This window comes from Bufo gargarizans, chromosome 2 (genome assembly GCF_014858855.1).
Source record: "Bufo gargarizans isolate SCDJY-AF-19 chromosome 2, ASM1485885v1, whole genome shotgun sequence".
Lineage (NCBI taxonomy): Eukaryota > Metazoa > Chordata > Amphibia > Anura > Bufonidae > Bufo > Bufo gargarizans.
This window is the reverse complement of record NC_058081.1, coordinates 612,491,002-612,516,385: the sequence shown is the minus strand read 5'-3', so window position 1 is coordinate 612,516,385 and position 25,384 is coordinate 612,491,002. Positions and strand designations below refer to the sequence as shown.

The 25,384-nt window shown below is 44.8% G+C and overlaps 1 protein-coding gene across 1 annotated transcript; it reads left to right on the top strand.

The window, feature by feature from the left end:
• The first annotated feature begins 335 nt into the window (after positions 1-335).
• DFFA (DNA fragmentation factor subunit alpha) lies at positions 336-23,953 on the top strand. Its single transcript, XM_044282067.1, has 6 exons — positions 336-497; positions 909-1,070; positions 3,313-3,458; positions 21,163-21,334; positions 21,411-21,547; positions 23,088-23,953. Exons 1-6 carry the CDS (start codon positions 413-415, stop codon positions 23,286-23,288), a joined length of 903 nt encoding a protein of 300 aa, XP_044138002.1. The 5' UTR covers positions 336-412; the 3' UTR covers positions 23,289-23,953.
• Positions 23,954-25,384: the final 1,431 nt, after the last annotated feature.

Genomic DNA, 25,384 nt, shown 5'->3' with positions numbered 1-25,384 from the left:
TGTGCAGCCGCTTTCCTGCAGTAATAGCTATTAGTCTAAGCATCTGCTGCCAGGAAAGAAGACTCTGCACTCTAGACATGCTGGTTCTTGTAGTTCCCTCCGCGATACCCAGAGTTGCCTAGGTGTCATAATAATAATGACTGACTATATTATTTATTGACAATACAATTTATTAATGTTTTGGCTGCAAAGGTTATGCTGGACATTGTAGTTCTTCCCACGACGACAACTGAAGGACATCCTAATACTACAATTTCAACTTGTATTTGTCAGTGAGTGGGTTAATGCTTTTCTGGAACTACAACGGCCGGCATGCCTTGCGGCTGGGAATGCGGAAGTGTCTGCAGGGGGCTGGGTGTCACGTGACGATGACCGCCTCTCGTGGCTGCTGCTGCTGCTGGACTATAGGGCTATGAAGCGCTGTGTGGTCAGCTTGAGGGGGGCTAGCCAAAAGCATGGGGTGGCAGCTGCTTCCCTGCAGGAGTTCATTGAGAAAGGTGAGTGTGGCTGTCACCTAGAGCTGATGTTGTAGAACTACAAATTCCAGCATGCCACCTTTCTTTTCCTAAAGGGACACTGCTCCTATGTATTTGCTTGTGGGTGATTGTAAGCTATTATGTCTCCGGGAGAGGATGGCTGTCAGGGCATGCTGAGAGTTGTAGTCTCCCAGCAGCTGGAAAGACAAAGGTTAGGCTCCACAGGTCAATGTCTAGAACCACCGCTGCTAATCTATGCTTTCAGTCTGTAGCAGGGGTCAGCAACCTCCAGCACTCAACCTATTGTGAAACTACAACTCCCAGTAGGTTCCATTCACTTCTATGGTAGTTCGAAGTTGTAGTTTCACATCACAACAGCTGGGGGTTGCTGCCCCCTGCACTATATTGTGATTAACCATGTGTCTGTATTAGCCATGAAACAGCTGGAAGTGGACCCGACGAAGGGCCCAGTCACCCTGGTCCTAGCTGGAGATGGGACTGTTGTTGAGGATGAAGATTACTTCCTCTGCTTACCTGAAGATACTCAGTTTGTCCTTCTCACCGGCAACAAGAAGTGGTCACCTTGTATGACAGGCAAGTGATGGACACCATAAACCCAGTATAACCACAAAACTATGCAGCATAGAGCGGAACAGACAATAAGAAAGTCATCACTATCGGATCGGTGGGGGTCCAGCCCTCGATACCTCTGCTCATGGGCAGCTCTGCCTCAGGACAGCACACTTCCATACACTGTGTAGTGGCCACCGAACGGTACCACAACACTGCTCCCATTCACTTAAAGGGGTTATCCAGAGTCTAAAACGCGCCCCTCATATAGATTATACTTACCCTGCTCCCCAGCACCCTCGTCGCTCCTGATCCACGCATGACCGCTGCAACCTCCCCGCAGCAGCGGCCACACGGGGATCAAGAGTGATGCAGGTGCCGGGGAGCAGGGTAAGTATAATCTATATCAGGGGCTTGGGCATGGGGGGGCATGTTTTAGACTTTGGATAACCCCTTTTAAAGGGAACCCGTTACCAGTTTTCTATTGCTGTGTCTGTGGGCAGCATTAACTCCTGATCAGGGAGGATAAAAATCTATGATTTTTAAAACAAAAATCAAAAAGATTTGATTTTTTTATTATTATTTAAATCGTTTTTTTAAATAAATTTATAAAAAATATATATATATATAAAATGCTTTTTGAGGAAAATATATTACCATCCAAAGGTTATTCCATCATGAAATAAAGATTTGTTTTTTAATTATGTAGACTAAGGCTGTATATGTTTAATTTTATTGGTAAATAAATTCCATTAATCCATTCACAATGTCATGCTCTTCCAGAGGTTTTTGTAAGATTATTGGGCAGTTTCTCTGCCTACAAGATATTATCACAGATGCTTGGTTTACTTTTGCAGTTCCCAAAACTGAATTTGACTCAGCAGAGATCACATGCCTCTTCTTCACAGCAAAAATGTTATAACATGGACAGAGTTGAGAAAAATACCTTAATCCTAACTTCTACAAACCTATGAATACAGAATCAACCTAATCAAACTAGTATGAAAAGTTGTTATTCTAAAAATCTTCATCTACTTGCATATTATAAGTTATACCAGCAAGAATTAGTCTTTATGTAGAAAACTATGATTTAAATCAAGCCTTACTGACTAGTGATTTAAATCAAATCCACCCTGCTCCTGATAGACCCACTTGAACTGACCTGGTTGTTTTCTTAAAATCAGTATTGAGCAGCACCAGCGCAAGTTGAGGGCTGGAGTCACTCAATGTATAGCACATGCTCAGGAGTCCTGTCCCTGTCTCCTGGCAGCTTTCTTCCTATACTATATATAGTAAGAAAACTGTGAGAGATGACATTTCTGCAACTAAGCCGTTCCGCAACTTTCTAAAAATACATTGGGGGGTAATTTATGCATTTCAAAATTCTATCGTCAAAAGGTCACAAAGCAGGGCCTTTGCAACTTTTTGAGCTCATTTGCACAAAATAGTTTGTTCCTATTGCATTTTTACCCCACTTCAGTTTTTAAAAAGTAGGTGCTGTTAGCCATGTTAGTCTACTTTCACACTGGCATTTTGGCTTTTCATTTGTGAGATCCGCTCAGGGCTCTCACAAGCGGTCCAAAACGGATCAGTTTACATTCTGATGCATTATGAATGGAAAAGGATCCGCTCAGAATGCATCAGTTTGGCTCTGTTCCGTTTTGGTGTCCGTCTAATGAAACTGAGCCGTTTTCACTGACAATCTGGCACGATAGAAAACCGTCTTGGCTATGTTAAAGCTAATACGACCAGACCCGTTCTGAACGGATGCAGACTGTTGTATTATTTGAACGGATCCACACAAAACGCAAGTGTGAAAGTAGCCTTAGGCTAGGTCTACACGACGACATGTATAAAGATAGTCTATGGTATCGCACTGCGACAAACTGCAACGCGACAGTTGGAAAAAAATCCATCTCGGATGTTGCAGTGCGACACCATAGAATTAGACTATCATTATAAAAATTGTCGTGCGACAAAATTTTGCTCGACAAATGTCATCGTGTAGTCCTAGCCTTTATTCTGGAGTGAAACTCATCATCACTGGGACTTTTTTTTTTAAGTTACAAAAAAAGAGCCCTTCCCCTTTAATCAAAGCGGGTCCGCCAGAAGCACTGTGCATTTTCCAGCCTAAAGCGATGCCTACGAGAAACAGATTTACCAGGATCCTCCTGGACTGTGTGGGTGACGGCGCATCATTTGTTTACACTGTAGCACAGCTTGTGGTGGGTTTATCTAAGCTGGCCATCTTGTTACATTCCTTCAGATGGAGGCACAATGTGGCTGGCTCGCGAGTCGGTGGAGCTGGATGATGTGGACAGTAGTAATGAACTTCCGAAGTGGAAAGTACTGGCTGCACAGCTGAGACAAAACCTATCCAACATCATTCTTTTTTCCGAGGCTGACTTTCAGGTAGGACTTGGCTATGACGTCTCCCATAATAGTTATTTTTACGCATATTTCCTTTTCAGTGCAACACATTGGAGTGAATCCGAACTGCCTCACCGAGCTCCTGTATTCTCAAGCTATGTGGTCATAGCTGTACTTACTGTAAATTAAAGAAAAATCTGATTACTACCCTTATACACAAACGGGTACAGCACAATATTATTGAGAGTCACAGTGATGACTCGGGGCGTCTAATGTCTGTCACACTGGAGTTAGATGTGGGGAGGCTAAAGATTATCAATGTCTACGGTCCCAACACAGCCCATGCAACATACTTTAAAGAACTAACATCGAAGGTATTACAGGAAGGAGATGGCCAATTACTGGTTGCTGGGGATTTAAATGCAGTCAGGGACGTAAGAGAGGATCGTAAGCAAATTCAGATCTCGCAGACATCTATTAAGAGTGGCGGCTTCTCGATTGACCCATTTCTACAGGCTGCAGATCTAGTAGATGTATGGAGATTCTTTAATCCTATTGAGAGAGAATTCACGCATTTCTCTCATGCACAGAATTCATGGTCTAGAATCGATTATATATTAGCCTCACAACAATTAATGCGCAGGGTGGAAAGAGCTGAGATTTTAGACATGGTCATATCTGATCATTCCCCAGTGATGATTGACCTAGCAAGTATCACCCCCAGAGGTCAGGATATCACATGGCGACTTCCTAGCCACCTATTTACTGATGAGGACTTCCTAAATAGACTGAAAGGGTGGTGGTGGGAGTTTGCGGAAGATAATAAAGCTCATGTAGAGGATCATGTCCTCTTCTGGGAAACGGCAAAATCAATGTTGAGAGGCCGCATCATTTCCCACGTATCCGCCAAAAGGAAGAAGATCAGAGAGCAATATAAACTAGCATCAGAAAGTGTTAGGAAAGCCTATACGCTTTTCATGGAAGACCCCTCAGACCAAAATAGAACAAGGTGGGTGATGGCCAAGCACACATATGATCATTATGTAGAGGCGCAATCCAGATTATTTCTAAACCAAAAAGCTGCCACTTTCTATAAATTTGGTAATAAGGCTGGTAAGCTGCTGGCATCCTTGGCCAAGACACATAGAGGCACATTGTGTCTGTCCAACATTTTAGATGAGACAGGAGGGAAATTGCAAGATATGAAAAGTATAACTGGGGGGCGTGGCCTGAGCATGGACGCGTGAGCAGCTAACTTACAGAGCTCCCGATCCCTGGGCCCTACTTCTACCTAGTTTCAGGCTCCCTGTGGCCCCTTTCTTTGCCAAAGGGTATGGTGAGACGCTCTGGACGCCGGGGGACCCGCTTCATGCCGGCTGAACCGCAGATCGCGAGATACTTCACTCAGCAGCCGCCGACAGAAACTCTGAACGGCGCTCCCAAGATGGCGCCGGTTGAATCGGCAGGGCCGGACGTGTCTATGCAGCAAAGACAGCACCTGTCCCCAGTCTCGGCTACCTTGCCCGCCGGATCCACAATCGCTGCAGACCGGAGCACAGAGGGGACGCAGCTGACTCCTGTAAAGCCGGTATTTACCTTCAACTCCAGCTCCTGGCCCTCACTGCAAGCGGCCTCCATGTCTGCTGAGAAGATGCCGGCACTTACTGGATCGGAGGTGAGGCTGTCGCCCGACCCCCCCCTGTCAGGAGCTCTGCCGGCCTCAAGCTTCTGCTCAGCTATCACAGGGACCTGAGATTCTGGGGCATAACCCTTTTGGGACTCTGGCTCTTGAGGGGACGGCACCGCAACTGCAGACATGGCAGTCTATCGTTCTGGGGTCTCCCCCTGCGGCCTCTGCGCAGACCATGCCGCCTGTCGCCCCGGATGGGTCCCGTACCGTGGTGGGGGATCCTGTGGTTTCACAGCAGGACCTAGCAGATACCCCTGTTATTTTCCGGCCGCACTCAATGTCGGAGGCCTCTGACTCGGCGTCCTCGACTTCCTCCTCGTCCGACAAGCGCGCTAAGAGGCCCAAGCTGCGTGATATTTGGTCATTGCTCAGCACTTTGCCCACCAAAATTGACTTGGAGGCGATGTTGTCGAAACTTGAATCTAAACAAGACAAGGCTATCGCGTCAGTCAAAGCTGACATCTGCGTCATTTCTACTAAGCTGACTTCCCAGGAGAGTCTTTCTACCTCTCTGGACTCACGTTTAACTCAAGTGGAGGCAAGTGTGGCTGCCCAAAAAGCTATGAACAGACATATGCTGCTCCAGCTTGACGATCAGGAGAATAGGGGGCGCCGCAACAATGTTAAGCTGCGGGGGATCCCTGAAGACATCCAGTCCTCGGAACTGCGCAAAGCGGTGACTTATATCTTTAATACTCTTCTTGACAGACCAGAGGAGTCCGAGATAGAATTGGACAGGGTCCACAGAGTCGCAGGACCTCGACGTGTCAGTGCTTCCAACCCACGAGATGTGTTGTGTCGTGTACACTTCTTCAGGGAAAAGGAAGAGTTGATCCAGAGAGCGTGGAGGCGAGGCACCGTGCCTTTTGTAGGTTCTCAAGTTCAGATTCTTCCTGATGTCTCTAGAAGAACTTTGATGATGAGACGTGTTCTGAAGCCGATCCTCCGAACCATCACAGAAGCTGGAGCCACATATCGTTGGGGACATCCCTTCCATCTGATTGTCCGCAGGAATGGGACTACCTTTGCTCTTCTCTCACCAGATCAGGCTGAGGACTTGTCCCGCTTCCTGGATGTCCCGATAGTCTCATTGCCAAACTGGTGGGACATTCCGGTTCCTGCCTCTTTTGTCCTGGACTCACCTGATCTCCAGGGTGGTAATGGGAATCGGGTTTCCCCTCAGGATGTTCCAAGGGGGAGACGAGATCTTACAACCTGTGCTGTTCCAGATTGACGGGCCTTCGTTGTTGCGTGTAGGCCTCTTCTGGTTTAGTCAGTACTGGGCTCTATCAGGGTCCTAGGGGGATATACCCAAGTACCGATGTCTCACTCTGGCTGAGTGGGCTTAATGTTAATGTTTTATCTTCTAACCAGTTGATTTATGGTGGGCCATTTAGATTCATTGGATCTTGGCTCAGGGATTGGGAGACATTTGGTTATTCTTTTGCTGAGTGCTCTTCCTCTCTCCAACTAGGTCCGGCGAATCTTGGTCGACTCATTTCGAGCCCTCCAAGAATCGCATAGTGGGAGTTTGTCCCACAATTTTCTGTGGAGTTTGTTTTCTCTGCAGGTTTTGTGTTCCCTCGCTGGATTAGCCGGTTAGGGACTTTTTGTACTGATTTCATTGTCTTGTCTTCCCCCCCCCCCCCCCCCCCCCTCCTCCCTCTTGTTTCCTTTGGCTGTTTTTATTTTTATTTTTATTTACACTTTCCTTTTTATCAGCAGATCACAACCATGTCTAAGGTCCAGTTTGCGTCTATTAATGCCAATGGACTGAATACTCCGGAGAAGCGTTCCTCCATTCTCCGGCTCCTGTGGAGTAAGAAAGTTCAGGTAGCTTTTATTCAGGAGACCCATTTTCGCGGGGATGCTATGCCGACGCTTAAATCCCCTAGGTATCCTGATACTTATCATAGTTGCTTCTCAGGGTCAAAATCTAGGGGAGTGAGCATACTCATTGCCAGATCCGTTCCTTGGGAATTTTTAGATGTTCGTACTGATGATAACGGGCGTTTTCTTTTCCTCAAGGGACGTTTGGCGGGGCAGCTCTTTACTCTGGCTAACGTGTACCTACCTAACACTAAACAACTTAAGGCCCTAGCTGGGATACTGACTCGCCTGGAGGATTTTGCAGAGGGTACCCTGTTGGTCGGGGGGGATCTGAATGTGGCATTAGATCCAATTGTGGATGTCTCTAGGGGATCTTCCCACCTTTCGCATTCATACCTCCTGGATTTTAAAAAGCTGCTACATTCTCATCAACTAGTAGATGCATGGCGGGTCCTTAACCCTGAGGTCAAGGACTTCACGTTCTACTCTGCAGTGAGAGACACTTACTCCAGATTAGACTACTTCTTGTTGAGACACTCGGCGGTTTCACTCCTGGCCTCGTCGGCCATAGATCCGCTGACCTTCTCAGACCACGCGATGCTCCATGTTTCATTGAATTCCCCCTTACCTGCTCCGAAATCTTGGCAGTGGAGATTGAATGAATCCCTATTGCAGGATGTGGTGGTAGCTCAAGAGGTGCATACGGAGATCTCCCATTATTTTGAAACTAACCAAACCGATGATGTGTCACCCATCTCTATTTGGGCGGCTCACAAATGTGTAATCCGAGGTGAATTCATCAAGCATGGAGCTAGACGTAAGAAAGAGAGGGCAGCGGAAATCTCAAACATTTTGGCGGAAATAGTTACCCTGGAACAGGCCCATAAAAAGTCTCACGCGATAGCTGCACACACTTCCCTTCTATTGGCTAGAAGTAAGCTCAAGGAAAAGTTAGATGTTCGTACAAAAACCATTCTAGCTAAAGGTCGCCGTTATTTCTTTGAGTATGGGAATAAAAGTGGTAAACTCCTAGCCAGATTACTTAGAGAGCATAGAGCCAGGAATTATGTTCCCCGTATTGCCGCTCCCAGAGGGCCCCCGCTTAATGACCCCGTCGCGATTGCAGAAACTTTTGCTCAGTATTATCAATCCTTATACAATCTCCCTCAACCTAGTAACTCGAGTGAGACTTTACATTCAAAGATGAACCAGTACTTGATAGATTCGGGCATGCCGAGACTACCTGCGGACTCCCTTCGGGACTTAGATAGACCGATCTCAGTAGATGAAATAGCGGAGGCTTTGAAAAATATGCAACCCAATAAGGCCCCGGGTCCGGATGGTCTTCCGGCATCCTATTATAAGAGATTCTTACCACTACTCCAGACCCCACTAGCTAAGGCTCTCAACTCTCTTAGCACAGGATGTTCTCTCCCTGCTGACATGTCACATGCTCATATTACAGTGATACACAAGGAAGGGAAGGATCCCACACTTTGTGGCAACTATCGTCCCATTTCATTATTGAATGTGGACCTTAAGTTGTTCGCAAAAATTTTGGCCACTCGGATGGTTCCTCTGCTTTCGGATCTTATACACAATGATCAGGTGGGTTTCATTCCGTCTCGTGAGGCGAGGGATAATACCACTAAGGTTCTTAACCTGATTCATCTTGCCGGGATCCGTGATACCCCACTCTGTCTCCTATCCACAGATGCGGAAAAGGCTTTTGACAGGGTGGGCTGGCCTTGGTTGTTCACAGTGCTGCGACATCTTGGTATCACCGGTCCTCTGGCATCATGGATAAGGGCTTTATATGAGTCTCCCTCGGCGTCCGCAAAGGTGAATGGGGTTTTCTCCCCGTCCTTCGCGATACGGAATGGGACCCGCCAGGGGTGCCCCCTCTCCCCGCTGATCTTTGTTCTCACCCTTGAGCCGCTCCTAAGGACAATCAGACAGAACCCGAATATATCGGGACTCTCGGTGGAGGGTAAAGAATTTAAGATAGCGGCATATGCAGACGACCTGTTGTTTACTTTAACCAATCCCAAGACTTCCTTCCCGAATTTGATGGCGGAATTCCATACGTTTCATGGTCTCTCGAATCTGAAGATTAACTTTCAGAAATCGGAGGCCTTGAATGTCTCCCTTCCTGCTACGCTTGTGGCCGACCTGGTGGCCTCATTCCCTTTCAAGTGGGCTTCTGGGGCAGTGAAATACTTAGGTACATATATCCCCACAGATCTGAAAGAGGTGTATCACAGACACTTCATCCCTCTCCGGGAACGGATTAGGGAAGATCTTAAGAAATGGTCGAAAGGGCTGCACACTTGGTTTGGCAGATGCGCCATTTTCAAAATGAATATTCTCCCACGAGTGTTGTACCTCTTTCAGACCCTTCCTATCAAACTACCCGCTAGCTTTTTTAACAAGATGCATGGAGACATATTTAGGTTCATTTGGGCGAAGGGTAGCCCGAGACTTGCCAGATCTCTCTTACATGTACCGAGGGACAAAGGAGGACTAGGAGTACCTGACTTACGTAAATACCATTCAGCTTCCCTGCTTCAGAGGATAGTGGATTGGTGTAGGCATTCACAGCTCAAGCAGTGGGTATCCATTGAACAACTATGCTCGAACTGCCCATTAGGGTCCCTACCTTGGGTGACTTTTAAACTACCTTCAGCCCTAGCTAACCATCTCACAATTGGACCCACTATCTCACAGTTCCATAGAATTAGAGATAATCCTCTGATCTCCCCCTCCCCCTCACCTTTATTTCCCATCTTGGGGAATCCCACTTTCCCAGAGGGATGTAAGGGTGGTCCGTTCTTGCAGTGGAGAACTAATGGTAGGTCCCGAGCTCCCTTCTTCAGAACCTCAGGTAGATGGCGCTCTTATGACGAGATCCTAAGTATAACAGATCCCTGCTCTTTGGGCTTCTGGAGAGCCAGGCAGTTGACACATTTTCTATCTTCTATTCCGAACTCTACGGGATATGATAGGGCTCTCACATCGTTTGAGAAGATATGTGTTGGGGTAGGCGCCTATAGACATTCCCTTTCTGAATGTTATCAGTCTTTGATAGCTCCTCGTCAGGACTACCTTCCTCCGTTTGTGGCCAAATGGTCACAAGACCTAGGTGTTAACATCCCCCCCGACCACTGGTTAAAACTCTTCACTCTACTGTACAGGGCATCCATAGCGAGTAGGTTCCAAGAGGCGGGATACAAGATAATGTCCAGGTGGTACTACGTTCCAACCAGATTGCAGAAAATGTTCCCGTCTGCGTCCCCTAATTGCTGGCGCTGTGACTCCGGTATGGGCTCCATGTTACACATTTTCTGGGAGTGCCCAAAAATTTGTCCTTTTTGGCTGCTGGTCCATAAGACCCTGTCTTCAATTTTCCGACTCACGATTCCATTCACCCCTGGTTTCTTTTTATTATTTTTCTCGGATCTGCCAATGAGTGTGCTCCGGAAGTCCTGTCTGTGCTCCCTGGTGATAGCGGCTAGGTCTTGTATCCCCGCGAGATGGAAACTCTCGGTGCCTCCAACTGTCGGGTTTTGGATCCAGAAGGTAGAGGAGATCCGGAGAATGGAGGAACTTACCTCTCAGCTGAGAGCCAAACATAAAGCCTTTCTTGATTCATGGGCTCCCTGGTTTTCTTTTCAGGAGTCTCGGGAGTTCCAGGACCTTCTGGTCTAATTGGTGGATTCCACTTGATACTTTTTATTTACTCCTTATGTGATATCCTCTCCCTCCCCCTTTCATGTCTACTGTTTGTGTGTATTGTCATCCTTCACCTGTTGTTACTGCTTAAGGTCGCTCGTCCTGGTCTGTGCCCATTTAGGCATTTTACTCATTCTGGGAATTTTCGGTATGAGGCTAGGATGTTGTCCGTGGTTTGTCTCTTTTTTATTTTATTTTTATGGGCCAGTTATAAAGGGTCCTTGCTTGGGCGAGGTGCCTTCCATTATGCCACAAGTGCCATAAGATATTATTATGGGAACTGTTGTTTGGTGTAATTTTATTTTATGTGCTATATTTTTGTTACAAGGATTGCATGTCCTTACGAATGCATATTTGGACTTTGATATTTGCTTAAATAAAGAATTTAAAAAAAAAGAAAAGTATAACTGACCGCTTTGCACGATTTTATGCCAAACTATACTCACAAAGCCCATGGGATAGTAATACAGCTAAAGAGTTATTATCTAAAATTAGACTCCCCCAGATCTCAGAAGAAGCCCTAGCTAATATTAATGCTCAGATCACAGAAGACGAAATAAAAAGGACAATTAAAACATTGTCAAACGGGAAAGCGCCAGGGCCAGATGGCTTTCCAGGCGAATTTTATAAGATTCTGACCCCGGAGATAATCTTACCCTTGAAGTCAATCTTCAACTCGATAATGCAAGGTGGGGAAATTATGCCTACGGGAAACACGGCCCATATTAAGGTCATTTTAAAACCAGGCAAAGACCCCAGTCTGGTAGGCTCTTATAGGCCGATTTCATTAATTAACCAAGATCTGAAAATCTTCTCGAAGATTTTAGCGAATAGATTGGCAGACTATATGCCAGATCTGATAGGTCGCCATCAGGTGGGATTCACCAAGGGCAGAGCAGCGGTTATGAATATTCGAACGGTACTCGCTGTCCAGGACTTTCTTGGTCAGAGTGGAGCCTCCAGAGACCAACCGACCCTCCTGTCATTAGATGCAGAAAAGGCTTTTGACAATGTCAATTGGCAGTGGCTGCGTTGGTCTCTGGACGCATTTGGTTTTAAAGTTCAGATTCGATCGGCACTAGAGGGTTTGTACCAAAGACCGCAAGCTAGGGTCAGCTTCCCGGGTTTCCTATCTGAAACTTTCCAACTTATGAAGGGCACCAGACAGGGCTGTCCTCTCTCCCCACTCCTTTTTAATCTAGCTCTGGAGCCATTGGTCCGTTATCTAAAGCGGTCAGATGTTTACAGAGGTATTAGAGTAGGAAAGCAAGAGGTAAAGTTAATTTGCTTTGCTGATGATATATTGCTCTTTCTTGACTCCCCTAGAGATCATTTAAATAAGGTGTTCGACACCTTCCTTTATTAAGAAGAGGCCACTGGTTATAAAATAAATGTGAGCAAAAGCCAGCTCCTATACTTACAGGGACATACTCCACGATCTGACCCCAATCCTGGAGTGGAGATTGTTTCAAACCATCTGACATACCTAGGGATTAAAATAGGGAAGCATCCAAATGCTCTCTATTCTCTGAACTATGACCCTTTGATTAGAAGAATAAGAGAAGAGCTGGAGAAATGGTCTAATCTCCCACTATCCATATTTGGAAGGGCACATCTTTTGAAGATGATTAGTTTTGCTAGACTCTTGTATCCGATGCAAACCATACCCCTTCTTATTAAACATCAAGATGTAGGCAAAATTAGATGCGCCTTTATTAAGTTTCTGTGGAAAAAGAAGAAACGCCCCAGAATAAGCTACGAAAAACTCTGTTTGACGAAATGGGAGGGTGGGATCCATTTACCGGATATTAGGGGGTATAATTTAGCTGCCCTGACAAGGCATATTAAGGACTGGATATGGCATACCTCCTTCTTTTCTAATAGGGCTCTAGAAGCAGAGTTGGTAGCCCCGGAGGACCTGGTGGCCCTTTTGCACTCCAGAATTAGAGACATGCCCCTAGTAATAAAGCAATATTCCCTGATAAGAGATACAACAGCTGCTTGGAGAGCAGTCAGGAAAGTGTATCAGTTACCAATGTACATAACCCCATATATGCCCCTGTGGACGCTCCCTGCTTTCCAGACTGGGAGACAATCCTCGCTATTCCACAAATGGAGGGAGAAAGGAATCCATACCCTGAAGCACATTTTAACCCCCACGGGATACAAATTGATTCCCTGGATACAACTTCAGACTCAGTATCAGTTACCATCATCACATTTTCTAGCATATGCCCAGGTCAAGTCGTATTGCATGGACCAGGCAAAGGTTTTGGGAGACCTGGATAGGCTTGCCTGGTTTGAGGTCTTGATAGGCCGGGACAACTCGGCTGGTACATTGTCCGATTTGTATGGCAGACTCCAAAATACCCACTCCATAGGGCTGGGTAACAAGGTATTTAGCCACTGGGAGAGGGAACTCAAGGATGATTCGCTGACAGCAAAAATGAGGGCGGGACTAGAAAGAGTGAGACAGGCGGCGACCTGTGAAGATTGATGCAGTTCAAAATCCGTCATTAGGCGACATATGCCTTTGATCTATCTTACAAGGATGCTCAGGCGCATTATCTCAGAGCCTGTCCAAAATGTCAGTTACCTAAGGCTAATCTCTTACATGGTCTCTGGGAGTGTCCGTCCTTATCCCAACTATGGAAGGCAGTAGTAGACCAGATCAAGGAGATATGGAATGTTGGATTGGAGCTCTCTCCTCAACAATGTATCTTTCATTATATCCCGACGGACCCGGATGGGAATTCCTCGCAGGTGGTTGGAATCAAGGGGATACATGTAATGTTATTGTCAGCAAAGAAAAGTATTTTGAGACATTGGCTGTACCCTTCGGTGCCCATTTTGGAGGAGGTTTTGGGCACAGCAAAACAGATAATGTATATGGAAAGATTAGACACAGAACAGTGTAAAGGTAGAGCCACAAAGAGTTTTTTTAATAAATGGAGAAACTTCATTGAAAAGGTACTACCCCAAGACGAGATAATGGAATTGGTGGCTCCGTTCCTGGGCACTCAGTGGTATCTCCTGGAAAAAACAAAGGGGAAGCTCGGAAGGCTAGACAGTGAGTGGCATGAGGGATGAGATAAGTAGTGAGCTATGGAATTCAGGTTTAGGCAATAGGTGACACACATGGTGAGCCGTAAGGAGCTAATTTTGTTAGTTGGGGATATTTTTTTATTTTGGGGGGGAGGGGGGTGTTTAGCGCACAAAAATAACAAAAGGAGATAATGGAGAAAATGAGGGTGTATTAGTCACAATGTCTTTTATATCAGGCAACTTGCCATAATAGAAATGTGATATAGAGATGTCGTTTGCTGTATTTACTGACATGCGATTTACTTCCACATGTAATGTTTGTTGTGACATGTCAAGTCATATACAACCCTGTCATTTTCTGCCAATAAAATTTGTTTTAAAAAAAATCTGATTACTACAGCAGTAGGAAGAAGATTAGGTTGCAGTGCTACCAAGCCTCCTTGCTCCTTGTCAGCCTCAGTTAATTGCCAATGCTGCCTTGAGTTTAACGGGGTTCTGCACTTTGTTTAAACTGATGATCTATCCTCTGGATAGATCACCAGCATCTGATCGGCGGGGGTCCCACACCCGGGACCCCCGCCGATCAGCTGTTTGAGAAGGCCTTCTCACTGTTTACCGCTGGCCGAATGACGTCACGACTTGTATCAACTGGCCTGGGTGGGGCTAAGCTCCATTCAAGGGAACGGAGCTTAGCCGTGTCTAGGCCAGTACAAGTAAACAGTGAGAAGGCTGCGGCGCTGCTGTTGCACGGCTGCCTTCTCAAACAGCTGATTGGCGGGGGTCCTTGGTAACCCCCGCCGGTCAGATGCTGATGATCTATCCAGAGTATAGATCATCAGTTAAAAAAAACTGCAGAACCCCTTTAAAGGAAACCTGTCACCATTAAATGCAGTGCAATCTGCAGGCAGCATGTTATAGAGCAGGAGGAGCTGAGCAGATTGATATATAGTTTTATGGGAAAATGGTCAATATAACGTCCATTTCAGTCATATAAATCTCTGCTCTTTCTCAGTTCAGTAGCATATTGGGCGGTCCTATCAGTGATTGACAGCTGTCTCTGTATACACATTAACATAGGGAAGCCTGTCAGTCACCGGTAAGACCTCCCACAGAAACAAAAACCTAAAATCTAGGTGCATCTTATCATGAGATCCATCTTATATGTCGGTCTGCTCAGCTCCTCCTGCTCTATAACACCTGAAGACTGTACTGCTTTTTCATGGTGACCTGAGGAAACTGCTGCCTGACAATCCTTTAACCCCTTAGGCTACTTTCACACTTGCGTTCAGAGCGGATCCGTCTGCATTATATTGTTAAAAAATTTCTAAGTGTGAAAGTAGTCTGGACGGATCCGCACGGCCAGGCGGACACCCGAACGCTGCAAGCACGTTCAGGTGTCCGCCTGCTGAGCGGAGCGGAGGCTGAACGCTGCCAGACTGATGCATTCTGAGCGGATCCGCGTCCACTCAGAATGCATTAGTGCTGGACGGATGCGTTCGGGGCCGCTTGTGAGCCCCTTCAAACGGAGCTCACAAGCGGACACCCGAACGCTAGTTTGAAAGTAGCCTTAAAGATGCAGTGTTTTTAAGCCTTTAGAACGCTGCAATTTTTATTTTATTTTTTGCACAGTATGTGCATTTTTACCACTGTGTTACCGGAGCAATAACTTTTTATTTTTCAGGTGATGTAACTATAAAAGCACTTCTTTTCCAGAATTGAGTTGTTGTTTTTTTTTTTTATAATACCACTTCAGGATAAATATTATTTACAAACAGACTTTTTTTTTTTGTTCGCGGGATGGAATCGAACAGCAATTCTCCATTCCATTCCGTTTTTTTCTTACATTTTAAGTGGTATAAATGCTGGTCGGTATAATTAAAGAAATTCATATAGTTTTGTTGTTTTACTATTTTTGCACAATATAAAAATGATCGTTTCTTTTTGTGTTGACGTATTGAGAGAGACATAACTTTATTTATATTTCCATTGACAAAGCTGTTTGAGGGGTTGTTTTTGTGGGACAAGCCGTAGTTTTCAGTGGTACCATTTTAGTAGACATAGAACTTATTAACTTTTATTCTTATTTTGGGGGAGGAGTGATTCAAAAATGTTATTCCAATGTTTGTTTCTTTTTATTGAAGTTGTAGAGGGAAGTGCCTGGAAGCTATATATGCCCCATTGTTGAGATATATATAATTGTATAGGCCTAATAGGTAAGTGTGTATGTACATATAGATATGCATGTCTATATATACTTACAGATCAAAGAGATCCTCTGCCTTTTGATAAACACCTCCGGCAGGGGCAGAGATTTTTTGCATAACAGGGACAGGGGAGCAAAGAGCTCCCCTGCCCCTTTATGCTGTGTACCTCCGGCGCTGTAATTACAGCGCCAGAGGTACCCGGTCACTTCTTTCTTTCAAATTTCTGTTTATTAAGCAGAATAAATCAAGAAATACACTCATAAACAATGAAGGGGCAAACATACCCCTGGATCACACAGCAGAAAGCATGGCAAAAAATCACATCATTACAATGATGATGAATCACAGATGAATTAGGACATTGGTTGAGAAGTAAGAAAGAAAGGTGACCAAACCTTCTGATTTTTTAGAAAATAATAAAGTGAGGGGGGGGGGGGGGGGTTAGGAACCTCCTTGAGATCTTTCAAGCCACTTGGCCCACGTTGTCAAGTATCTGTCATGAGATAGCGACTCCCAACTAGACAGTTCCTCAAATCTGCAGATTTCCTGCACTTTTTCCCTCCACATCTGTACCGTTGGGGCCTGTGCAGAGAGCCATTTTAATGGAATGAGTAATTTGGCAACTGCTATAAGGTGAGGTAGCAAGGAGTGCTTGCTGAGGGGGCAATGGAGTTCTGGCAGATTCAGAAGGACAGCTGTGGGTGTTGGGGTCGTGCTGGCTGGACAGATTCTCCTTATTTCACTAGCCACGCCATCCCAAAATGGGCGAATACCAGGGCAAGACCACCACACATGCAGAGCTGTGCCTTGTCTGCAGAGCATCTCCAACAATCCGCAGATACCTCAGGGAACATCTTATTCAATAAATCTGATGTGCGATACCATTTAGTTACAATCTTAAAAGCATTTTCTTGTATAGTTATGCAACGGGAAAAACCATGTGAGCGGCTAAGGATCCTGTCTACATCAGCATCTGTGAAATGTGTGTCGAGGTCGGATTCCCACTGGGTGATATAGAGAGGTCTTTTATCATCCTTTGGTTCCAGAATTTTGTTATATAGGCATGAGAGTAATTTGGCCAGTAATTAGGGGATTGGAGGATGGCGTCATACCAAGAGGGAGTATACCCCCCGAAAAGCTTTATTTAGGTATTCCGTGCATATTTTACTGAAATGAAGGTAATGCAATTGAGACCATTTGTGCGTCTTATAAGACCCCTTCAATGTCTCTGCGTCTGGAACCTTGTTACCCTTCAGCACGTCACCCACAGCGACATTACTAAACCCGGACCACAAGTTAAAAACGTCAATATATCCCAAATGTAGGTGAAATGGAACTAGGCAAATTGGCGTGAAAGGGGAGAGGCCCTTTGGAAGTGACAATTGAGAAGCAAATTTCCTCCACGCCCTATAAACCCCAACAAATGAGGGGTTGGTTGAGTTATCGTCCACAACGGTTGAGGGCGGGGTCTCCTACAATCTGGCCAATTCCGAGGGGTCCCATGAAATGTTGACTATCTGATAGCCTAGCTTGGAAGAGTAAGGGTTAAGAATTTCCAAGTGTAACCTAATCAGGTTGGCCAAATAGTAACTTTTGACATCTGGGAGGCCGAAACCCCTTCTGGCAATAGGTTGGGACAAACGGCCATAAGATAACCTAGGTCTAGACTTCTTCCATACAAAAGCTGAAAAGAGTTTTTGAACCTGAGATAATTAGGACGGGAGATCGGCAGGGTCTGGAAAAGATATAATAGTCTAGGGAGGACATAAGTCTTCAAAAGGTTTTTCCTACCGATCCAGGACAAGAAGGGGATCTTGAGGTCTTCCAATTGTGCCTTAATGTCGGACAGCAGAGGGGAGTTATTTAAGCGAAATAGCTGGTTGGGGGAAGGCGTTAAGTTGACCCCAAGGTATTTTAATGTGGGATGTGGACCATTGAAAGGGAAAGGAGCTGGATAGATTGGCTGTGGTGTTCCGAGGTAAATTAATACCCATGGCTGAGCAAATTAGCTATATAGCCAAATTCATCTAACAATTTCAATACCTCAGGGAAAGCAGTGACCGGATGTGACATGATTAGCAGCATATCATCTGCAAAGGCTGCCACAGTATGGTGTGTGGAGCCAACTTTAATCCCTTTGATGTTGTCACTCTGTCTAATTTTCTGAATAAGGGTACCCGGTCACTTCAAAGGCAGGAGGATCAAAGCGATCCTCCACCTGGAAGTGCCGGTATGCACAGGCTGGTGTGGTGACATCATATCACCACGCCAGCCTTTGTGTACTTGCCTGCAGCGCGGGATGCTCGTGAGCGACGCCAGATTTAAATAGTCCGGCGGCGGAGCGCTCTGGAGGGAAGTTGAGCCCTGCAGCCCCAAGCAAGAACCATCCCCTGGAAAATGAGCATCTACAAGCAGGAATTAAACCCTGGATAACGAGACTAAGCGAGGATCATCCCCTTGGAACGAGCATTAACCCTGGAGAATCCTGGATGGCTGAGTAACCCTTTCCCTACTCCCCTAGACCAACAAGCATTATTATTAACCCTATCATTCCCTAAATCCCACTGCCACCAATATTATTAACCCTTTCCCTATATACCCCTGCATTACCCTATACCACCAACACCATATCCTTTTAGCCCCTGCATTACCCTATACCACCAGCACCATATCCTTTTTAACCCCTGCATTCCCCCCTTCTCTGCATTGAATCCCTGCAATATTCCCTGCCCTGCATTGCCCTGATCATTAACCCCTGCAATATTTGCATTTACCCCTACCTTGCCATAACCCTGTGTTAACCCTTTCTACCCTGTAGGGACAGCATGTAGTTAGGTTTGGGATGGTGCTGCTATTACGTGTGTGTGTGAGTGTATATTTAGATAGATATTGGGGTGGAATTGTAGAGTGTATTGTGTATGTAGGTTTATTTTAGTGCTGTTAGGCCTCTTTCACACGGGCGTCATGTTTTTTGCCCGGATAAGATGCGGGTGCGTTGCGGGGAAATACGCCATTTTTTCGCCCGAGTGCAAAACATTGTAATGCGTTTTGCACACGCGTGAGAAAAATTGGCATGTTTGGTACCCAAACCCGAACTTCTTCACAGAAGTTCAGGTTTGGGTTAGGTGTTCTGTAGATTGTATTAGTTTCCCTTATAACATTAAATACATGAATATAGAATGCTTAGTAAAATAGGGCTGGAGGGGTTAAAAAAATAAAATAAATATTTAACTCGCCTTAATCCACTTGATCGCGCAGCCGACATCTCTTCTGTCTTCTTCTTTGCTGTGCACAGGAATAGGACCTTTGATGACGTCACTGTGCTCATCACATGGTTCATCACCATGGTGAGGGACCATGTGATTGGATCATGTGATGTGACGTCACCACAGGTCCTTATCTGGCAGCTCAACATTACAGAAGAAGACAGAGATCCGCAACTACGCGATCAAGTGGACTCGGTGAGTTAATTATTTTTTTTTATTTTTTTAACCCCTCCATCACTATTTTACTTTGCCTTCTGTATTCAGAAAGCTATTATTTTCCCTTATAACCATGTTATAAGGGAAAATAATACAGATCGGGTCCCCAGCCCAATTGTCACCTAGCAACCATGCATGAAAATCGCACCGCACTTGCTTGCGGATGCTTGCGATTTTCACGCGGCCTCATTCACTTCTATGGGGCCTGCGTTGCGCGAAAAACGCAGAATATAGAGCATGCTGCAATTTTCACGCAACGCACAAGTGATGCGTGAAAATCACAGCTAATGTGCACAGCCCCATAGAAATGAATGGGTCAGGATTCAGTGCGGGTGCAATGCGTTCAACTCGCGCATTGCACCCTCGCGGAATACTCGCCCGTGTGAAAGGGGCCTTAGTGTATTACTGTGTGTGTGTGTGTGTGTGTGTGTGTGTGTGTGTGTGTATATACATATAGCTATATCCATTGATATAAATATACATAGATATAGCATAAATAATTAACTGTAGACTTGTAATTGTTTAATACTTAATTGTTCAAGCGCAGTTTAGTCTTTTGTCGCCGCCGTAATTTAGCGCACGCAGTTCAGGAAAAGGTAGATCAACAGGTAGGATAAAGAAAAAATACGCAGAGTCAACAATAGATGATTCTACATCTATGTATTAATATTAACCCAAAATATTAATAATATTTCCTTTTGCGGAAGTTCACCACATGGATAAAACATTTGTTTTATAGCAGGGTTCGTTATGGTTGCAGTGATATCAATTATGTGTATATTTTTTTTATATATATATAGTATATATTTTTTCAAGGGCATGTTCATATCTGCATTGGAGGTTCACCTGGAGGCCTTCTTCAGGCCCTCATCGCGTTGCAGCGTGCTAATGAAGTCATAGAGGGAGCCATCTCCCTCTGTTTAACAGCTTGCATGCTGCAGTCACTATTGGCTGCAGCATCTGAGGGCTTAACCAGCAGAATGTCAGATGTAATATACACCTGACACCCTGTGTGGATGGTACAAGCAAAGCTTAGTGCTAACTAAATAGCGTCAACACTATAAATGTATGGTGGGTATCAGCAGGAGATTAAAGTGTACCTAACATATTTTTTTTTTTTAAACCTGTGCTTTTTTTTGTTTTTGTGTTACAGAACTCCAAAATCCTTGGCATATAACATAGAGTTAAAGGGGCTGTGTCAAATTTTTTTTTTTTTTAACTCAAGTTTATTTTTTATTAATTACTCTAGGTGCCATTCCATTTTCTCATATTTATCTTATTTGCACTTTTCTCTTATCTCCCATGCTTGAGTCCTACTTTCTGGTTTGTCATGTAACTGCTGCTCTATCATGCCGTAGGGCAGCGAGATATGTCCTATCAGCAGATCATGTGACCCTAATCATGCCACTTGTTCATTTGTTGTCTTACAGTATATAAGGCTCCAATGCCGGGTGCATTGATAGGCTAATAACTTTAGAATAAGGCAGTTTTGATCAATGGTGGTATTTGGGAAAATTGATATAACAGTGATATCTGTTAGTTGGGATACAATTATATCGGTGGCACAACCCCTTTAAGTGTTAAAATTCAGTTTGCCTAGCCTTACCAGTAGGGGGAGGTCACTGCATACTTATTTATACTACTCTCATTGTCTTCATTGAGCTCCCCCTAGTGGTGGCTTCAGGCAGCTATTGTATTTTGTACTAATATAATTTTACATACATCCAAGCGTCCCCTACTCTATTTTCCAATATCTCTTTTAGGCTCTCATTGATGTTGAGACTGAGGATCTCTGTAGAGAGATAGCTATACCAGCTAAGAAGGCGGAAATGCTAAAGGATACTCTTCAAGGCCTGCTGGATCGCAGAGAGGAAGAGCGTCAGACTAAGGAACTCCTGCAGCTCTATTTAAAGGCTGTGAATAAAGATGGACCAGGTTAGGATACGGGCCGTGATACAAAGTAGCCAGCTGATTGTTATGGCACATTTCATGTAAACTATTTGTTACCTAGAGGCAGCCAGTATGGATGAAACTGATTCAAAGGAGGTTCAAGAATCGATTAAGAGAACCCAGCTCTGCAGCCACGTCATTACTATATTGAAGGAGAAGACGTCACCGTATCTCAGCTTATCCAATCAGCAGCTTGAAGTAAGTGCAGTAACTACTTCATGTGACACATTTGAGACAGCTCTGATTTCCTGAGTCGCCATACTTCTGTATGTCAAATCTTCCTAGTGATATGTCCCTCGCTTCCCTATTGCTACAGCTTTATGGTCACAATTTCAGCTCCCACAGGATTGTCGCCCTGCTTTAGACAATAGTTAAACAGAAAATTAGCCCAGTTTTACAGCGATATTGTAAAGTGGAAAAGTGTGAAAATGTCAGAATGCACCAACAATTTAGCACTGCATCCCAGTCACTGTTTTTCTTTGCAGAAAGACTCCATTTAAGTAAATTGCCCATGGCATCTAAGGGGTTGAATGTCTGCAATCAGCATTATCGCTGATCGCAGACATTAGCTCCGGGTGTCTGCTGCTGTATAAAACAACATAAACCCGGCGGCTATGGCGTCTGCTCCACTCTGGAGAAGGAGCCATCTTTAAATTTACAACATCTGTTGTACATGTATGGCAAATTTTGTGGAGGGGTTAAGATCCAGATGTTTTTTTTTATTATTTCCCGATACATAGTACCATAGAATTCATAAAGGGCTTTTTCTCATGACTGTATATGATTGGTGGGAGTCAATGTTCCATCACTTTAAAAAAAAATGGAAAACCCCTTTAAAAATAGTGTGATAACTTATCTGAGGTTTACACATTTCAGATCAGTATCCATCCAACTTACATTCCAGATGAGCCCTGGTCACTACTTTACACAGCCCTTGGTCCCACTTTCATAGCTGCTGCCAATACGGAGAAATAAGCATTGTTATTGTATGTTAATTAGCGCCTCCAACGAGGGCGCTGCCATTGCACCCAGAGGCTCTGCTCCCTGTCTCTGATGCTGCGCTCCCCCACCGCCAAGATTGACAGGCCAGGCTGTGAAAACATGTTCACGTCTGGCCCTGAAGTCTTACAGGAGCATGGTTGGTGCCCAGCTGTACATGGTAGGAGTGCCCAGCCGTCTCCATTTCTGTACAGCGTGTATGTTGAATCCAGCAGGGGTGGGCGACTGGGGATGGGGGTGTGGTCTGCGTGACATAATTGCGGAGCCTCTGGGTGCAACAAGGTGCAATGGCACCGCCCTCCTTGCACCCAGAAGCTAATTAACAAAAAATAAAAATGAAGATGGGACTAAGGACCATGCAAATAAGTGACCAGCGGTGACATCTGGAGAAACTGATCTTTCTTGTGACATATTCCCTTTAATGGCAGATATACCTGGTTATGTAGTGATATGGGAGTGGGATATATGCTGCTGCATAGCAGATTGGCTCTTCAGGAATCTAACTGGATGGAAATCAATCCAAGTGGGAGCTGTAATGGTGGATGTCTTGTATTATATTTCACAGCTTTACCGTATACTTTCAGACTGTGTCAGAACATAGTGGGAGTTGTAGTTTTGCAACAGTTGGAGAGCTGTAGACATTCCAATGCAATTTGACAGCTTGTATGAGCATGTACAATATAAAAGCTGTACTCGAAGTATAATGACATTCTTTAACATTTTGCTGCCATGTTCGCAGGCTGTATGCGCTCAGGATCCTCATGCGTTGTTGGTGGATTTAAACCAGAATCTAGAACATGTCCACAGTCTGCAGACTGCGTGCAGAGAGCAGCTACAGGAACGCGACGAGCAAGTGCAGTGCATGATATCCTTGTCACATGCGTCACATGCATCACAAGCCAAACGGCAAAAATCTGCCCTGAAGATGGAGAAAAAATAACTCGAGGAGGCGAGGTCATGCACCAGTTGTGAAAAATAATGTCTGGGCATGACACACTAGTTAGACAACTTGTCGGTACAAATTGAGTCACGTGACTTAACCTTAAAATACTCCAGCTCTGAGTTTAGCTGATATAAACTCGTTTCCTAAAACTGTGAAAGCCTCTATGGCTCCAACAAGATTAAAGCGTCATTCAGACAGCCATAATGTGATGCATTCCTATATCTGTATCAAAGCCACATAGCCTAGCCCAAGCGCAGATCTAATGACCCATATTAACAGCATTGTCATCAGACCCACTGTCAGGCCGGGATTTGCAGCTGCAACACTGCCGCTAAAATGCAGCCACATTACGACTGTCTGAATAAAGCCTAACCGAACACTGGTGAAATTTATAAAACAAATCTTACCTATAAAGCACCTTCTACTGCTAAAATGATGATGTCACAGCTGATGATGACATCATCGCAAATCTTTCTGGTGTAAAGTTATGGTTTACAGGTAGTTACAATGTAAATATTGTACACACTAATCCTGCAGGTATTTCCCACTTTGATTTATACTTTTGTTTTTTGTGTTTTCATTTGTGTTTTAAATGAAGATTGAGCTGCATAAAATATCTCAGCTGAATGGGTTTTCATCTTGGAATAAATGTTTTCTATTTTCTATTATCTCATTATTGTTATTTACTAGAAATATGAATTCTAACAACAGCACTAAAGGGGTATTCCCATCATGGCATCATACGAATGCTCAGTAGTAATAATGCTTGTTTGTAGGGTAATCGTTTTGTACGGTCACCTAATTAATCCCATTGTTTGCCGGCTGTACAGTAGATTGTGTCGTCTAAACGTTAATCTGCTACCGGCAAACAGTGGTTCTGTATGGGGACGAGCGATGGCATTAGCGATCCCTCCTCCCCATACTGTGGAGGAGATGACCACATGTGAATGCAGCTTTCTTCTCCACTGATGAGCAAGTGATTGTCAGGAAGGAACTGTTTCTTCTTTCAATTTTTTTTTATTAACCAGTTAAATGGTACATTGAAACTGGTATTAACTTTACAATTCGCAAGAATTAAGTATACACTTATATATTCATACAGAGTATAACATGTTTGACCTCTCTATACATAATATAAAGCTTCCTATCCAAGAGGATGGAGGTCAAGGCACATTATATGGTTACATGGTATTGGTAGGTGTAACTATCCCGCAATAGAATACAATAAACATAAATAAAAAGTAAGGTGTGTAGGTAGGGGGGAGAGGGCGAGGGGGGTAGGGAGAAACAGGGGGAAGAGCGGGGGGGGGGGGGGGAAGGTATGCCATGTGGTCAACTAATCTCCTAGTTGTGCTGGTCTAGCACGTGCCCAAATTGTGATTCCCCTTCTGCGTCTCCATGTTCTATAAATACTCAGAGGGTCATATGTATGTTGGTAAGTGGGTATCTAGATAAGAACATAACATTTATGAGGTGCTGCCCTGGCCTATTACTCGATATTGTTTCCAAGGTCCCCAAAGCTTCATTTATCTATGACGATTCCTATCTTCCCACCCAGCTAGTTCTTCAAGGCGACATATGTAATCCATGTCAACCCATTGGGCCAAGGTGGGAGGATCCTTACTAAGCCATTTAAGTGGGATCAGCAACCTGGCTACTTGAAAGAGATGTGTGGCTAGGTCATTTTTAGCTGGGTGCCATGTGGTATTTGGTAGCCACAACAAGAGCGACTCTGGTGTAAGCTTAACCACCTCCGGACCGCCTAACGCACATGTGCGTTCCGGAGGTGGCAGCGCTGCGCACAGTCACGCATATACGCGTCATCTCGCGAGATGACGCGAATATGCGCGCGCGCATGCGCAGTTCGCGCCGGCATTTCGCACAGCAGTATTTCGTCAGCAACCTGCCAGCCAATGATCGTGGCTGGCAGGTTGCTGATTTTTAAAAAATCCAATCAAAGTGCCAGATAGCAGATCATATTTGTAAATATGATCTGTTATATGGCTGCCTGCTCCTCTGCTGGTTCTTTTCGTCGGTTGGATCCAGCAGAGGAGCAGGCTTCACAGTGAGTACACCAACACTACACTATAGCC

Coding starts and splice junctions, on each gene's coding strand:
- DFFA (XM_044282067.1), top strand. CDS start 413: ATGAAGCGCTGTGTGGTCAGCTTGAGGGGGGCTAGCCAAAAGCATGGG. Junction 21,335..21,410: donor TGTGAATAAAGATGGACCAG/GTTAGGATACGG, acceptor TTTGTTACCTAG/AGGCAGCCAGTATGGATGAA. Junction 21,548..23,087: donor TATCCAATCAGCAGCTTGAA/GTAAGTGCAGTA, acceptor CCATGTTCGCAG/GCTGTATGCGCTCAGGATCC.